Source organism: Haematobia irritans, chromosome 2 (genome assembly GCF_050003625.1).
Source record: "Haematobia irritans isolate KBUSLIRL chromosome 2, ASM5000362v1, whole genome shotgun sequence".
Classification (NCBI taxonomy): domain Eukaryota; kingdom Metazoa; phylum Arthropoda; class Insecta; order Diptera; family Muscidae; genus Haematobia; species Haematobia irritans.
Genome location: NC_134398.1, coordinates 22149937 through 22168603, shown reverse-complemented (window position 1 = coordinate 22168603; position 18667 = coordinate 22149937). Strand labels below are relative to the sequence as shown.

The 18667-nt window shown below is 28.4% G+C and overlaps 1 protein-coding gene across 3 annotated transcripts in view; it reads left to right on the top strand.

The window, feature by feature from the left end:
* Nucleotides 1–14246, top strand: part of LOC142223683 (uncharacterized) — a 126853-nt gene extending 112607 nt beyond the window's left edge. For all 3 annotated transcript variants that reach the window (XM_075293539.1, XM_075293537.1, XM_075293538.1), the window contains 6 exons: nt 89–1114; nt 1184–1556; nt 1899–2350; nt 7931–8094; nt 8157–8342; nt 13435–14246. In XM_075293539.1, the coding sequence (XP_075149654.1) occupies nt 89–1114; nt 1184–1556; nt 1899–2350; nt 7931–8094; nt 8157–8342; nt 13435–13597 (2364 nt within the window). In that variant the 3' untranslated portion in view covers nt 13598–14246. The remainder of the gene's footprint in view (nt 1–88; nt 1115–1183; nt 1557–1898; nt 2351–7930; nt 8095–8156; nt 8343–13434) is intronic.
* The last annotated feature ends 4421 nt before the right edge of the window (nt 14247–18667 follow it).

The following is an 18667-nucleotide window of genomic DNA, read 5'->3' as shown; positions in this document are numbered from 1 at the left end:
TAGCTTTTTTAGGATTATTTTGAAACTTATTTAAAAATTCTCTCTTACATCTCTCTCTCTCTCTCCATCTCCGAACTCTTTCAAACAGAGTGTTCTTCAGCAAACCACAAATCCCATACCATTGGCCCATGATGAATTGTTACAGCCTCCTTCACCCACTGTGCATCAGAATATCAATCGACCATTCTTTGGGCCATTACAAAGCGCTGATATTAGCAGCGCACTGGAACGTCTCTGTGACAAATGTAGAACTATCATTGAGACCACAACACCACGCAGCACATCCATGCCAGAAAAATCAAGTAGCTCCACTTGTGGTGGACCAGTGGTCACAGAAACTAAAGTTACACCCGATAGTAATGGCAGCTCCGTTGATTCTTCAATATCCGAACAATATCAATCATGTAATTCGCGATCAGCTTCCTCTGGTACAACCTCTGAAACCTGGCCATCGGCTGAACAACGTAATTCAGAGGATCCGGCAAAAGATCCCCTGGGAAAATCGGAAAATTCTGATCCCAATGGTAATGACATAAAGAATAAAATTCTTAATATTCCACTACAGCCGGTGCTCAAGAAACAGGGTGTATCGGGTGAGAGCTGTGAAACCTCAATGCAACAATCTATCAATATTCCCATACCAAAATACGATAAGGATTTCTCCAGCAAGCAGTTAATCAAGGAAGCCATTATGGATAATGATTTCCTCAAGAATATCGATGCTTCACAAGTCAGGGAATTGGTGGATTCCATGTATTCTGTAGCCATAGCCAAAGGGAAATTTGTTATACGCGAAGGTGAAGTGGGTGCCCATTTATATGTTTCGGCCGAGGGAGAATTTGAAGTGGAGAAAAATGGCAAAGTTTTGGGTATTATGGGTCCCGGCAAAGCTTTTGGTGAATTGGCCATTTTATATAATTGTACACGTACCGCTTCGATAAGAGTCCTTTCGGACTCCCGGGTATGGGTATTGGATCGTCGTATATTTCAACAGATTATGATGCGCACTGGAATGCAGCGTATAGAGAATAGTGTGAATTTCCTGAAGTCGGTTCCTCTACTCAAGAATCTTAGTGAGGAAATTTTAGCCAAAATTGCCGATGTCCTGGAAGTGGTAAGTGATGACTTTTTATATGAAAAAAAAAATATTTGTTTTTAAATATTTTTCCCATTTTCCTTAAAGGAATTCTACCCAGCCGGCACTTATATCATACGCCAAGGAGCCAGTGGAGATACTTTCTTTTTAATATCTCAAGGTTCTGTTAAGGTGACCCAAAAGCTATTACCCTCATCGGGTGAGGAAAAGGAAATTCGTACTCTGGAGCGTGGCGATTATTTTGGTGAGCAAGCTTTGATTAATGAAGATAAGCGTACCGCCAATATAATTGCCATGGCCCCCGGAGTGGAATGCCTGACATTAGATCGTGATTCATTTACCCACTTGATTGGTGATCTCTGTGAGCTGAAGGAGAAAAATTATGGTGATGAAAGCCGTGTTCTGGCCATGAAATGTGCCGAATCGACCAAGGAAATCTTTGGAGCTAATATACAACAAGGTAGGCATAACAGGAAAAACAAAACATAAAAGGTTTCATTAGATTTGAAAAAAGGTTTCATTTGATTTGAAAAAGGGTTTCATTGCATTTGAAAAAAGATTTCATTTGATTTGAATGAACCGGTATAGTTAAACCTTTCAAACTTGGACACTCTGAAAGCTAGACACCTCTCAAAAGTAGACATTTTTTGTGAGACGTTTGTTATATTATTACATTAAATGAAGGAGGACAAAATTAAGGCGACCGTGAGTGTTCATCTTTGAGAGGTTTCACTGTATTTGCTATTTTTATAAAATCATGTTCATTTTATTAACTCCCTACAAATTTCATTTAAATATTCAGAATTTCCCGATTTACAACTAACCGATCTGGAAGTTATTGCCACCTTGGGTATTGGAGGTTTTGGCCGTGTTGAATTGGTTAAAGCCTATCAAAAGAATAGTGTCGAAGTATATGCCCTTAAGTGTCTTAAGAAGAGACATATTGTCGATACCAAACAAGAGGATCATGTCTTCTCGGAAAGGACTATAATGTTGACCTGTAATTCACCATTTATATGTCGTCTCTATAGGACATTTCGAGATGAGAAATATGTCTATATGCTATTAGAGGCATGTATGGGTGGTGAAATATGGACCATGTTAAGAGATCGAGGATGTTTCGAGGAAAATGCTGCACAATTTATTATCGGATGTGTTCTCCAGGCTTTTGAGTACCTGCATGCCAAAGGCATAATCTATCGAGATTTAAAACCCGAAAATTTGATGTTAGATGAAAGAGGCTATGTTAAGTTGGTAAGTAGAGTAGAAATTAGAGTTTCTAGAAAATTGTTTATAATGTCATCATAGAATAATAGCATCATTAATGAAGAAAAATTTCATTTCGTATTCGCTTCCATTTTATGTCTGGAGCCCTTCTATTCCAGGAGCTCTGTATCTCTAACGAATTTCCTTATTTGTTGCCAGCCCCTGTTTCCCAGCAGAGCCGAATATGATTGTCATTCGAGTCATAAATACCCTATATAAAATTTTGACCAAATTTTATTTCTATTACAAATTTTGTTAAAATTGTATTTTTACAGAAAATTTTGTAAAAATTTTATTTCTATAGAATATTTTGTCAAAATTTTATTTCTACAGAAAATGTTGTAGAAATTTTATTTCTATAGACATTTTTTTTAAATTTTGTTTCTATAGAAATTTTTTTTAAAATTTTGTCCTATAGAGAATTTTGTGAAAATTTTATTTCTATAGAAAATTTTTGTCAAAATTTTATTTCTACAGAAAATTTTTTCATATACAACGACAATGTACAAAATTTTGTCCAAATTTTATTTCTACAGAAAATTTTGTCACAAAATAAAATTTGACACTGCACAAAATTGTGTCAAAATTTTATTTCTGCAGAAATTTTTGTCACATACATCGATACTAAACAAAATTTTGACAAAATTTTATTTCTACAGAAAATTTTGTCAAAATTTTATTTCTACAGGAAATTTTGTCAAAATTTTATTTCTACAGAAAATGTTGTAAAAATTGTATTTCTATAGAAAATTTTTTTAAAATTTTGTTTCTATAGAAATTTTTTTTTAAATTTTGTTTCTATAGAAATTTTTTTTAAAATTTTGTTTCTATAGAAAATTTTGTGAAAATTTTATTTCTATAGAGAATTTTGTCAAAATTTTATTTCTACAGAAAATTTTTTCATATACATCGACACTACACACAATTTTGTCAAAATTTTATTTCTACAGAAAATTTTGTCAAATTCATTGACACTATACAAAGTTTTGTCAAAATTTTATTTCTACAGAAATTTTTGTCATATACATCGACACTATACGAAATTTTGTCAAAATTTTATTTCTACAGAAAATTTTCACAAAATGCTACTTCTACAGAAAATTTTGTCAAAATTTTATTTCTATAGAATGTTTTTTTAAAATTTTGTGTCTATAGAAAATTTTTTTAAAATTTTGTTTCTATAGAAAATTTTTTTTAAAATTTTGTTTCTATAGAGAATTTTGTGAAAATTGTATTTCTATAGAGAATTTTGTCAAAATTGTATTTCTACAGAAAACTTTTTCATATACATCGACACTACACAAAATTTTGTCAAAATTTTATTTCTATAGAAAATTTTGTCATATTCATTGACACAATACAAAGTTTTGTCAAAATTTTATTTCTACAGAAATTTTTGTCATATACGTCGACACTATACAAAATGTTGTCAAAATTTTATTTCTACAGAAAATTTTCTCAAAATGCTACTTCTACAGAAAATTTTGTCAACATTTTATTTTTAGAGAAAATTTTGTCAAAATTTTATTTCTATAAAAACCGTTGTCATATGCATCGACACTATAGAAAATTTTGTAAAAATTTTATTTCTATCGAAAATTTTGTCAAAATTTTATTTCTATAGAAATTTTTTCAAAATGTTATTTCTACAGAAAATTTTGTTAATATTTCATTTCTACAGAAAATTTTATCAAAATTTGATTTCAGCAGAAAATTTTGTCAAAATGCAACTTCTGCAGAAAATTTTGTCAAAACTTTATTTCTATAAAAATTTTGTCATATACATCGACACTACAGAAAATTTTTTAAAAATGTTGTTTCTATAGAAAATTTTGTAAAAATTTTATTTCTATTGATTTCTGCAGAAAATTTTATTTCTAAAAAAAAATTTGCCATATTCATAGACACTATAGAAAATTTTGTCAAAATTTTATTTCTACAGAAAATTTTGTCAACATTTTACTTCTATAGAAAATTTTGCAAAGTTTTTATTTCTATAGAAAATTTTATCCAAATTTTATTTCTATCAAAAATTTTAACAAAATTTTATTTCTATCAAAAATGTTAACAAAATTTTATTTCTATAGAGAGTTTTGTCAAAATTTTATTTCTACAGAAAATTTTGTCAAAATTTTGTTTCTATAGAAAATTTTATTTCCATAGAAAATGATGTCAATAATTTATTTACATCTGCAGAAAATTTTGTCAAAACTTTATTTCTATAGACAATTTTGTTAAAATGTTGTTTCTACAGAAAATTATGTCAAAATTTTATTTCTACAGAAAATTTTGTCAAAATTGTATTTCTACAGAAAATTTTATCAAAATTTCACTTTGACAGAAATTTTTGTCAATTTTGTCATATACATCGACACTATAGAAAATGTTGTCAAAAATGTATTTCTACTGAAATTTTTTTCAAAATTTTATTTCTATAAAAAAATGTTGTCATATACATCGACACTTTAGAAAATTTTGTCAAAATTTTATTTCAATAGAAAATTTTATTTCTATAAAAAATTTTGTCATATGCATCGACACTATAGAAAATTTTGTCAAATTTTTTTTTCTGCAGAAAATTTTTTTACTATAAAAAATGTTGTCATATACATCGACACAATTGTAAATTTTGTCAAAATATACAATTTTTATTCAAAAGTTTATATCTATAAAAAATTTTGTCAAAAATTTATTTCTAGAGCAAATGTTGTTACAATTTTATTTCTATCGAAAATTTTGCAAAGTTTTATTTCTGTAGAAAAATTTTATTTCTATCGAAAATTTTGTCAAAATTTTATATCTATAGAGAGTTTTGTCAAAATTTAATTTCTACGAAAATTTTGTCAAAAATTTATTTCTACGGAAAATTTTGTCAAAATATTATTTCTACAGATTTTTTTTTTAATATTGAATTTTTAATTAACATTTTGCCAATTTTGTCATATACTCGTACATCGACACTATAGAAAATGTTATCAAAAATTTATTTCTACAGAAAATTTTTTCAAAATTTTATTTCTATAGACAATTTTGTCAAAGTTTTATTTCTATAGACAATTTTGTTTCTATAAAAAAGTTTGTCATATACAACGACACTATAGAAAATATTGTCAAAATTTTATTTCTATAGACAATTTATTCAACGACAATTTTGTCAACGTTTTATTTCTGTAGACAATTTTGTCAAAATTTTGTTTCTACAGAAAATTATGTCAAAATTTTATTTCTATAGAAAATTTTGTCAAAAATTTATTTCTACAGGAAATTTTATTTCTATCAAAAATGTAGTCATATACATCGACACTATAGAAAATTTTGTTAAAATTTTATTTCTATCGAAAATTTTGTTACAATTTTATTGCTACACAAATTTTTTCAAAACTTTATATGTATAAAAAATTTTGTCAAAAATGTATTTCTAGAGAAAATGTTGTCACAATTTTATTTCTCTCGAAAATTTTGCAAAGTTTTATTTCTGTAAAAATTTTGTCAAAATTTTATTTCTATCGAAAATTTTGTCAAAATTTTTATATCTATAGAGAGTTTTGTCAAAATTTTATTTCTACGAAAATTTTGTTTCTATAAAAAATGTTATTTTAATAGAAAATTTTGTCAAAAATTATTTCTACAGAAAAATTTGTCAAAATTTTATTTCTATACACAATTTTGTCAAAGTTTTATTTCTATGTACAATTTTGTCAAAATTTTATTTCTACAGATTTTTTTTTTTTCAAATTTTTATTTCTACACAAAATTTTATCAAAATTTGACTTCGACAGAAAATTTTGCCAATTTTGTCATATACTCGTACATTGACACTATAGAAAATGTTATCAAAAATTTATTTCTACCGAAAATGTTGTCAAAATTTTATTTCTATAGACAATTTTGTCAAAGTTTTATTTCTATAGACAATTTTGTTTCTATAAAAAAGTTTGTCATATATATCGACACTATAGAAAATGTTGTCAAAATTTTATTTCTGTACACAATTTTCTCAAAGTTTTGTTTCTATTGACAATTTTTTTCTACAGAAAATTTTGTCGAAATTTTATTTCTATAGACAAATTTGTCACAATTTTATTTCTACAGAAAATTTTGTCGAAATTTTATTTTTATAGATTCTATTTCTATATATTTGTCATATACTCATACATCGACACTATAGAAAATGTTATCAAAAATTTATTTCTACAGAAAATTTTGTCAAATTTTTATTTCTGTACACAATTTTCTCAAAGTTTTGTTTCTATTGACAATTTTGTTTCTACAGAAAATTTTGTCGAAATTTTATTTCTATAGACAAGTTTGTCACAATTTTATTTCTACAGAAAATTTTGTCGACATTTTATTTCTATAGACAATTGTGTCAATTTTTTTTTTTTCTACAGAAAATGTTGTCAAAATTTTATTTCTGTAGAATATTCTGTAGAAATCTGCCTAAACATTCTACCAATGTACCAAACGATAAAATATCTACCAGTGTTGGCAGAATTCTACCAATTGTGGCAACCGTGGTCCCGAATCACCTCTACACCTATATGGATAAATCGCAGTGAAATAGATAGTGTTCCAATGCCTCATCATACTCAGAACACATCCTACATTCAAAATCCTACTTCTATTTAACAGAGATATGATCTCAATTCAAGGTGCCCGATTATTATTCTCACGGTCCTCCTGACTGTCGCCCTACTTTTCCCGAGTAGTTATTTAGTCTTTTTCTTTTTCTTGGGAGCCACCGTGGTACAATGGTTAGCATGCCCGCCTTGCATACACAAGGTCGTGGGTTCGATTCCTGCTTCGACTGAACGCCAAAAAGTTTTTCAGCGGTGGATTATCCCACCTCAGTAATGCTGGTAACATTTCTGAGGGTTTCAAAGCTTCTCTAAGTGGTTTCACTGCAATGTGGAACTCCATTCGGACTCGGCTATAAAAAGGAGGTCCCTTGTCATTGAGCTTAACATGGAATCGGGCAACACTCAGTGATAAGAGAGAAGCTCACCAATGTGGTATCACAATGGACTGAATAGTCTAAGTGAGCCTGATACATCGGGCTGCCACCTAACCTAACCTAACTTTTCCCGAGTAGTTGTTTAGTCTTTTTCTTATCTGGGTCAGCCCATAGTATTTTCTACTTCCATCCAACCATTACATTAGTCCTTATCGCTTTGTGAGTCATCCGTGTCCATTCTTCCAACTCGGCCCGCATCTCCTATTATGGCTTTGCTTAATTCACTTCCTTATGTGTCCTAGCTCTTATCGCCAATTTCAATTGCCTTTACTTTTCCTTTTATTCCTGCATGCCCAGCATTCATATGAGGCGGATTTATTCCTAAACTAAAAAAAAAAAATAATTATAATAATAATAATAATTCATTTTATGTTGCTTTTTATTAATTTTTATTATTAATTACTAATACATTTTATCTGTGATGACCATTCAAGACTATTTCCTTCACAGTATCTTTAAAGTATGAATGCATGATAAAAATAAAATTGCCATAAAATAAACAAATTGTATTTTCATATTTTTTAATTAAATTGTTTTACATAATTTTTCAAAAGGTCGACTTTGGTTTTGCCAAATATATTGGTAATAGCTGTAAAACATGGACATTTTGTGGTACTCCTGAATATGTAGCTCCCGAGATCATTTTGAATAAGGGTCACGATAGAGCTGTCGACTATTGGGCCTTGGGTATTCTCATACATGAATTGTTAAATGGAACGTAAGTTTTATTAGAGGATAATTAAAGATTTTTTTTCTTAATGTTTTTTTTTTTGCATATAGGCCACCATTTACCGCCAATGATCCTATGAAGACTTACAATATTATCCTAAAAGGAATTGATATGATAGATTTCCCTAAGCGGATGTCTCGCTCGGCGGTACAATTGATCAAGAAATTATGTCGTGATGTGCCCGCTGAACGTTTGGGTTATCAAAAGGGTGGCATACAGGATATAAAGAAACATAAGTAAGTAAAACTAGCATATAGGGCCAAAAGTTCGTCCAGGCCAAATCTTATGTACCCTCCACAATGGATTGCGTACAAAGTTCTACTTTAAAATTTTATTTCTATAGAAATTTCAAAATTTTATTCCTATAGAAAATGTTGTCAACATTTTATTTCTATAGAAAGTTTTATCAAAATTTTATTTCTATAGAAAGTTTTGTCAAAATTTTATTAATATGGAAAATTTTGTTAAAATTTTATTTCTATATAAAATTTTGTCAACATTTTATTCTTATAAAAAGTTTTATCAAAATTTTATTTCTATAGAAAATTTTTGTCAAAATTTTATTTCTATAGAAAATTTTGTCAAAATTTTATTTCTATGGAAAATTTTGTCAAAATTTTATTTTGATAGAAAATTTTATAGAAAATTTTGTCAAAATTTTATTTCTATAGAAAATTTTGTCAACATTTTATTTCTATAGAAAATTTTGTCAAAATTTTATCTCTATAGAAAATTTTGTCAAAATTTTATTTCTATAGAAAATTTTGTCAAAATTTTATATCTATAGAAAATATTGTCAAAATTTTATTTCTATAGAAAATTTTGTCAACATTTTATATCTATAGAAAATTTTGTCAAATTTTTATTTCTATAGAACATTTTGTCAAAATTTTGTTTCTATAGAAAGTTTTATCACAATTTTATTTCTATAGAAAATTTTGTAAAAATTTTATTTTTATAGAAAGTTTTGTCAACATTTTATTTCTATAGAAAGTTTTGTCAACATTTTATTTCTATAGAAAATTTTGTCAAAATTTTATTCTTATAGAATGTTTTATCAAAATTTTATTTCTATAGAAAATTTTGTCAAAATTTTATTCCTATAGAAAGTGTTACCAAAATTTTATTTCTATATAAAATTTTGTCAACATTCTATTTCTATAGAAAATTTTGTCAAAATTTTATTTCTATAGAACATTTTGTCAAAATTTTATTTCTATAGAAAGTTTTATCAAAATTTTATTTCTATAGAAAATTTTGTAAAAATTTTATTTCTATAGAAAGTTTTGTCAACATTTTATTTCTATAGAAAATTTTGTCAAAATTTTATTTCTATAGAAAATTTCCTCAAATTTGTTTTTATGTTATAGAAAATTTTGTTAAAATTTTACTTTTGTAAAATATTATGTGACCATTTTTATTAAAAAATTAAATACCTCTTTGTTGGAGAAGTATACTTTGCAAAATCTACCAAAGCAGCAAGATTTCTACCAATCTACCAAACATTGGGAAATCTATCATTTTTTGTAGATGACATCTTAAAACTCCTTAACATTGTCTTTTAAATTGAAAGTTGGTTTAAGCCAAAAAGGCAAACTCTATACCCATAGTGTCTAAATAATTATGAACCGATATGAACCACTTTTCGTACGATAATTATGGAGCCATGTTTCATCCGGATCGAACGAAATTTGTTCCCACTATGGAGGCTATATATAATTACGAACTGATATGAACCAATTTTGCTTAATTATTAGAACGCATATACTGACATCATGTACAAAATTTGAACCGGATCGGATGACATTTTGGCTATACCAACAAGCTAAGGAAATGAAATTGACTCCACCAAAAAGTTCCGGAGTTTACAATTTGTGTTCGATTTATATGGAGCTAAACATTTTTCTCCAACTAAGAGGCCTATACTTCAATTCTCTACAGAAAATAACCTTGATAAAATTGTCTATAGAAATAAAATTTTTACAAAATTTTCTATAGAAATCAAAATTTTGACAAAATTTTCTATAGAAATAAAAATTTTGACAAAATTGTCTATAGAAATAAAAATTTCGATTAAATTTTTGATAGAAATAAAAATTTTAACAGAATTTGCAATAGAAATAAAATTGTGACAGAATCTTCTATAAACAACAAATTTGGACAAATTTTTCTATAGAAATAAAATTATGACGAAATTTTCTATAAAACTAAATTTTGACAATATTTTCTATAGACATAAACTTTTGACGGATGTTTCTATAAAAATAAAATTAGACATACAATTTTGCCAAATTTTTCTATAGAAATAAAATTTTGATAAAATATCCTATAGAAAACAAAAATTTGACAAAATTTTCCATAGAAATACAATTTTGACAAAATTTACTATAGAAATAAACTTTTGACAAACTTTTGTAAGGAAATAAAATTTTGACAAAATTTTCCATAGAAATAAAAGTTTGGCAAATTTTTCTACAGAAATAAAATTTTGACAAAATTTTCTATAAGAACAGAGTTTTGATGAGATTTTATATAGAAACAATTTTTCTCTAGATAAAAAAATTTGACAATATTTCTAAAGAAATAATGCCTTGACAAAATTTTATATGTAAATAAAATTTTGATAAATATTTCTATAGAAATAACAATTTCGATTAAATTTTCTATAGGAATGCAAATTTTGACAGAATTTGCTATAGAAATAAAATTCTGACAGAATTTTCTATAAACAACAAATTTTGACAAAAATTTTTATAGAAATAAAATTATGACAAAATTTTCTATAAAAATAAAATTAGACATAAAATTTTCTATAGAAATAAGATTTTGACAACATTTTCTATTGAAATAAAATTTTGACAAATAAAGTCTTGACAAAATTTTCTATGTAAATAAAATTTTGATAAAATTTTCTATAGAAATAACAATTTCGATTAAATTTTCTATAGGAATACAAATTTTGACAGAATTTGTTATAGAAATAAATTTTTTACAGAATTTTCTATAAACATCAAATTTCACAAAATTTTTTATAGAAATAAAATTATGACAAAATTTTCTATAAAAATAAAATTAGACATAAAAGTTTCTATAGAAATAAGATTTTGACAAAATTTTCTATACAAATCAAAATTTTAACAAAATTTTCTTTAGAAATCAAAATTTTGACAAAATTTTCTATAGAAGTAAAATTTTGACAAAATGTTCTATAGAAATAAAAATTTCGATTAAATTGTCGATAGAAATAAAAATTTTAACAGAATTTGCTATAGAAATAAAATTTGGCAGAATTTTCTATAAACAACAAATGTTGACAAAATTTTTTATAGAAATAAAATTATGACAACATTTTCTATAAAAATAAAATTAGACATAAGATTTTCTATAGAAATAAGATTTTGACAACATTTTCTATAGAAATAAACTTTTGACTGATGTTTCTATAAAAATAAAATTAGACATACAATTTTGCCAAATTTTTCTATAGAAATAAAATTTTGATAAAATTTCCTGTAGAAAAAAAATTGATAAAATTTTCCATAGAAATACAATTTTGACAAAATTTACTATAGAAATAAACTTTTGTAAGGAAATAAAATTTTGACAAAATTTTCCATAGAAATAAAATTTTGGCAAATTTTTCTACAGAAATAAAATTTTGACAACATTTTCTATAAGAACAGAGTTTTGATGAGATTTTATATAGAAAAAAAAATTTTGAAAATATTTTCTGTAGATATAAAATTTTGACAAAATTTCTATAGAAATAAAGTCTTGTCAAATTTTTCTATGTAACTAAAATTTTGATAAAATTTTCTATAGAAATAAAATTTTGACAAAGTTTTCGATAGAAATAAAATTTTGAAAAAGTTTTGTGGCGAAGTAAAATTTTGAAAAATTTTCTATACACATAAAAATTTTGACAAAACTTTCTATGGTAATAAAATCTTGACAGAATTTTCTAAAGAAATAAAATTTGACAAAATTTTCTAAGGAAATAAAATTTGACAAAATTTTCTATAGAAATAAAATTTTGGCAAAATTTTGTAAAGAAATAAAATTTTGACAAAATTTTCTATAGAAATAAAATTTTGACAAAATTTTGTAAAGAAATAATATTTCGACAAAATTTTCTAAGAAATAAAATTTGGCAAAATTTTCTATAGAAATAAAATTTTGACAAAATTTTGTAAAGAAATAATATTTCGCCAAAATTTTCTAAGAAATAAAATTTAGCAAAATTTTCTATAGAAATAAAATTTCGACCAAATTTTCTATAGAAATTAAAGTGTGACAAAATTTTCTATAAGAACGGAATTTTATAAGATTTCCTATGCGTTTTGAGGATGATGAAGAGAAAGAGTTAATTATATAGGTGAAGAGGTGATTCGGGATCACGGTTGCCATAGTTGGTAGAAGTCTACCAAAATTGGTTGGTTGGTTTTTTTTACTGTTTGGTAGATTGGTACAATTCTTGATGTTTTGTTAGATTTTGCCAAACATTCCTTTCTAACTAAGTGGTACTTCAATTTTCGGTAGAAATAAAATTTTAACAAACTTTTCTGTAGAATTAAAATTTTAACAGAATTTTCTATAGAAATTAAATTGTAATTTTTCATGTTAGCCTGATACCGAAACAGGCGAATAACGTCCAAATGCATGATATTTTAATTTTACAATTAATTATTTGTCGAGCTTTATGGACAAATTACATCAAGGAATTCCTTGATGTAATTTGTCCATAAAGCTCGAAAAATAATTAATTGTAAAAGAAATTAAATTGTAACAAAATTTTCTATATGAACAAAATTTTGATAAGATTTTCTATATAAATAAAATTTTGAAAAAAAAAATTTCAGTAGAAATAAAATTTCGATAAAACTTTTATAGAAATAAAAGCTTGGCAAAATTTTCTATGTAAATAAAATTTTGATAAAATTTTCTATAGAAATACAATTTTGACAAAATTTCGATAGAAATAACATTTTGCCAAAATTTTTTTTGAATTAAAATTTTGTCAACATTTGCTATTGAAATAAAATTTTGACCAAAATTTCTATAGGAATAAAATTTTGACTATTTTTCTATAGAAATAATAATTTGACAAAATTTTCTATATAAATAAATTTTTGACAAAATTTTCTACAGAACTAAAATTTTGTCTAAATTCTCTCTAAAAATAAAATTATGACAACATTTTCTATATAAATACAATTTTGACAAAATTTTCGACAGAAACAAAATTTTCTATATAAATAAAATGTTGAAGTTCATGTAACTTTTTTTTATTACAAATATTTTCTAATCCTATTTCATTTATCTTTACAGATGGTTCCTGGGTTTCGATTGGGATGGCTTACAAAGCCAGTTATTAATACCACCCTTTGTTCGACCTATTGCCCATCCCACAGATACATGTTACTTTGATAAATTTCCCTGTGATCCAAACGAGCCTCCAGATGAGTTATCCGGCTGGGATGAAGGTTTTTAAGATAGTGTCATGCCTGCAAGTGCCTTATATCCTAAACTCCAATGGATTTCTCCATAAATTTCTTTTAATATTTTAAATAATTAAGCCTTATTCGCTTTAGATGTTAGAATAATAAGAATAGTAGATAATATGTGTTTAGCTCAAAAAGGAAAAGTTTTTTGCTCAGCAAAAGCAAATGAAGTGCCTTTTGGTCAAAAAAATTGCTCAACATATTTAGTATTTTTTATTAGCAATTAGATTGAGAATTTTCTAGTTATTGTATTTTGTTGTTTTTTTCCAATTTTATTTGTATTTTTTTTGTAAATCATGAGGAACAAATTGTAATTTTTTTATATTATAAATATGCTAGTGGATATTCAATATTCATATTAAATAAATTGTTATTCATATTAGATGTATTTCATAGTTATAATGAGAAATAATTTAGCTACTTTAATTAAGCGAAAGCAAAAAAAAATTATATAGAAATTTCAATATCCCTAGAATTGTTTAAAACATTTTTAGCTTCTTTTATATGTGTAACAAAAAAAATAACAAATTATTCTATATGTGTAAGAGAAGAAATTATCTCTTTTTGTGAAATTATTGTTACAAACTCAATTTACCAAAATAAAAAAAACGATATCGTTTTCTTTGTCATTGAATTTAAGGAGCCTGAAAAACAATTTGTATTTTTAAATGTTTAAAGTGTAAATCAATATGAAACATCTGGGGCCATATAAGTGCATATCGGTCTCATATTTTTACTGAAGGTTCACAATGGACTGAATAGTTTAAGTGAACCTGAAAATAAATGGGACTGACACTGGACGCACTGATACGGGACACACACAACATGTACGAAATTTGAAGAGAAGATCGGTTGATAAATACGTCAATTATAGTCAAATCGGAGATAAATATATATGGCAACCATATCTAAATCTGAACTGATTTTCCAAAATCAATAGGGATAGTGTTTGAGTCGAAGTAAGAAACTATGCCAAATTTGAGGACGATCGGACTAAAACTGCGAGCTGTACTTTGCACACATACCCAGCAAAAAATTGGAAGTTGTTCCAAAAGCACAACTTTAAAAGCACTTCCAAAAATGCCCTTCCCGAAATGTTATTTATTTTAACTACACAGGGAGTTCTTTAAATTTATTTTTTTATAGCGCGCGTTTTTTCATATTTGTAGTGGGTAATTTTAACTTTTTTGTTTCAAATACACAGAAAAAAATTTCACCAAAATATTTCAAATTAAAATTTTTATTGAACTTTCAAAAATATTCAATTAAAAATTTAATTGTTTGAACAATTTTTTTTCAATAGAAAATAAAAAAAGATCGAATAAAATCAAAATTTGTAATCTACATTTTTTTTAGTTAAAACAAAAATTAATCGGATCAATTAATTTTCTAATTGATTGATACTATCATTTCTGTGACTGAAAAAACAATAATTGGATCAATTAATTTCGTTATTGAATCCAAAAACTATATTCTTGTCTGTAGGTTAGAAACAGAATAAGAAATAATACAATCGTACAAGTTATTTAAATTTTGTCGAAAAAAATGCAAAATTTATTATAGAAAAATTACGAATTTTTGAAAATATTTGAGGTCAAGCAGTTCATTAAAAACCATACAAAATTATAAAAATTTTTTTATTTGGCAAAATATCACATCTTTTTTAATTCACTTCCATCCGTCCTACGACAACTCCATGTTAAATGCATGGTTTCTGCGTTAATTTTTCATCACTTCCGGCAAAGGGTATAATGACAACTCCATGGCGTATTTACCATGGAGTTGTCATTGGAGCGAAGTAACAGCTTCCTTACACAGAAATAAAATTTTTCTGATGACAATTTAGTCAATTAAAAACTTAATTGATAATATTAATATTTATACCCTCCACCATAGGATGGGGGTATATTAACTTTGTCATTCCGTTTGTAACACATCGAAATATTGCTCTAAGACCCCATAAAGTATATATATATTCTGGGTCGTGGTGAAACTCTGAATCAATCTAAGTATGTCCGTCTGTCAGTCCGTTTGCTGAAATCACGCTAACTTCCGAAGGAAACAAGCTATCGACTTGAAACTTGGCACAAGAAATTGTTATTGATGTAGGTCGGATGGTATTGAAAATGGACCATATCGGACCACTTTTACGTATAGCCTCCATATAAACCGACGCTCAGATTTGGCTTGCGGAGCCTCTTGGAGGAGCAAAATTCATCCGATCCGGATGAAATTTGGTACATGGTGTTAGTATATGGTCTCTCACAACCATGCAAAAATTGGTGCAAATCCATCCATAATTATATATAGCCCTCTTATAAACCGATCCCCAGGTTTGGCTTGCGGAGCCCCTAAGAGAAGCAAATTTTATCCGATCCGGCTGAAATTTGGTATATAGTGCTAGTATATGGTCTTTAACAAACCTGCACAAATTGGTCCACATCGGTCCATAATTATATATAGCCCCCATATAAACCGATCCCCAGATTTGGCTTGCGGAGCCTCTAAGAGAAGAACATTTCATTTGATCCGGATTAAATTTGGTACATGGTGTTAGTATATAGTCTCTAACAACTGTGCAAAAATTGGTCCACATCGGTCCATAATTATATATAGCCCCCATATAAACCGATCCCCAGATTTGTCCTCCGGAGCCTTTTGGAGGAGCAAAATTCATCCGATCCGGTTGAAATTTTGTACGTGGTGTTATTATATGGTCTCTAACAACCATGCAAAAATGGGTCCATATCGGTCCATAATTATATATAGCCCCCATATAAACCGTTTCCCAGATTTGATGAAGCCTCTTGGAGAAGCAAAATTCATCCGATCCGGTTGAAATGGTTAGCATGCCCGCCTTGCCTACACAAGGTCGTGGGTTCGATTCCCGTTTCGACCTAACACCAAACAGTTTTTCAGCGGTGGATTATCCCACCTCAGTAATGCTGGTGACATTTCTGAGTGTTTCAAAGCTTCTCTAAGTGGTTTCACTGCAATGTGGAACGTCGTTAGGACTCGGCTATAAAAAGTGAGTCTCTTGTCATTAAGCTTAACATGGAATCGGGAAGCACTCAGTGATAAGAGAGAAGTTCACCAATATGGTATCACAATGGACTGAATAGTCTAAGTGGGCCTGATACATCGGGCTGCCATCTCACCTAACCTAACACTAGAGGCGAGGCTAGTAGCCGAAGTGTAGCTTGATATTACATAGCCTTTCATAATTATCTATATACTTGTTTATATGAAACGATCAAGAACTAAAGGGTTATACATACCCATAGAAAAACTTATGAACGGCGTGGTCATTTCAATACAATCCGTTCATAAAAGTGAATGAACACTTGCGTTGTCAAAGTGAGAACAGACGGGGGTCAATCTGACAACGTTAAAATGACACCATGCGCTGTCAAAACAACAACCAGCGTTCATGATCTGATTACGTATGGTTACGAATTTATAAACAAAATAAAACAATCGAATCTTATGTACCCTCCACCATGGATTGCGTAGAAACTTCTACGAAAGACTGTCATCCACAATCGAATTACATGGGTTGTGGTATCTTAAATCGTTTTCTAAATTGTGAGTTAGTCCATACGTGATATATATTAGACAGAAAAGGTTTGTGTAGGAAAGTCTATAAATAATTACGAATCGATATGGACTTTTGCACGGTACGTAGGGAGCCAAAATTGAAATATGGGGGTCGCTTATATGGGGGCTATATACAATTATGAACTTGATATGGACCAATTTTTGTGTGATTGGGGATCGATTTATCTGAGGGCTATATAAAAGGTGGTTAAAAAAAAACTATTTAGGAAATTATTGTAATTTTATTATGATATTGGTATTACTCAATTATGTATGGAACAAAATATCGGCCAAATGGGCGCCGCGACCTCGGTGGCACACCTCCAACCGATGGTCCAAATTTTCGATGACGCTGCGGCATAATGGAGGTTCTATGCCGTTAATGTGTCGAATTATCTCATCCTTTAGCTCTTGAATTGTTGCTGGCTTATCGACGTACACCTTTTCTTTCAAATAACCCCAAAGAAAAAAGTCCAACGGTGTCAAATCACATGATCTTGGCGGCCAATTGACATCGCCATTACGTGAGATAATATGGCCATTGAATTTGTTGCGCAAAAGTTCTTTAGCTGTGTGGCAAGTGGCACCATCCACATCCATATCTTCAAATTCGGGCCATAAAAAGTTCGTTATCATCTCACGATAGCGAACACCATTCACAGTAACTGCCTAACCGGCCTCATTTTGGAAAAAATACGGCCCGATGATGCCGCCAGCCCATAAACCGCACCAAACAGTCACTCTTTGTGGGTGCATTGGTTTTTCGACAATTCTTATTCGCCCAAATACGACAATTCTGTTTATTGACGAATCCACCGGAACGGATGAATTTTGCTCTTCCAAGGGGCTCCGGAGGTCAAATCTGGGGATCGGTTTATATGGGGGCTATATAATTATGGACTGATATGAACCATGTGTTGTTGGATACCATATACTAACATCACGTACCAAAATTAAACCGAATCGGATGAATTTTGCTCTTCCAAGGGGCTCCGGAGGTCAAATCTGGGGATCAGTTAATATGGGGGCTATATATAATTATGGACCGATGTGAACCAATTTTTGCATGGTTGTTGGATACCATATACTAACACCATGTATAAAATTTCAGGTGGATCGGATGAAATTTGCTTCTCTTAGAGGGTCTGCAAGCCAGATTTGAGGGTCCGTTTATATGGGGGCTATACGTAAAAGTGGACCGATATGGCCCATTTGCAACCCAGAATATATATACTTTATGGGGTTTTAGAGCAATATTTCGATGTGTTACAAAAGGAATTACAAAGTTAATATACACCCATCCTATGGTGGAGGGTATAAAAAACGATTTCTGCTATCGTGACTCTAACCTGTGTTGTCTGCACCATACGCGTTAACAGTCGCCTTAACACATTGCACCGCCGGCGGACTTGCCATAACAACGTCTAGCGATTATTTTAAGACTTTTCATGGCCAAAGAAAAA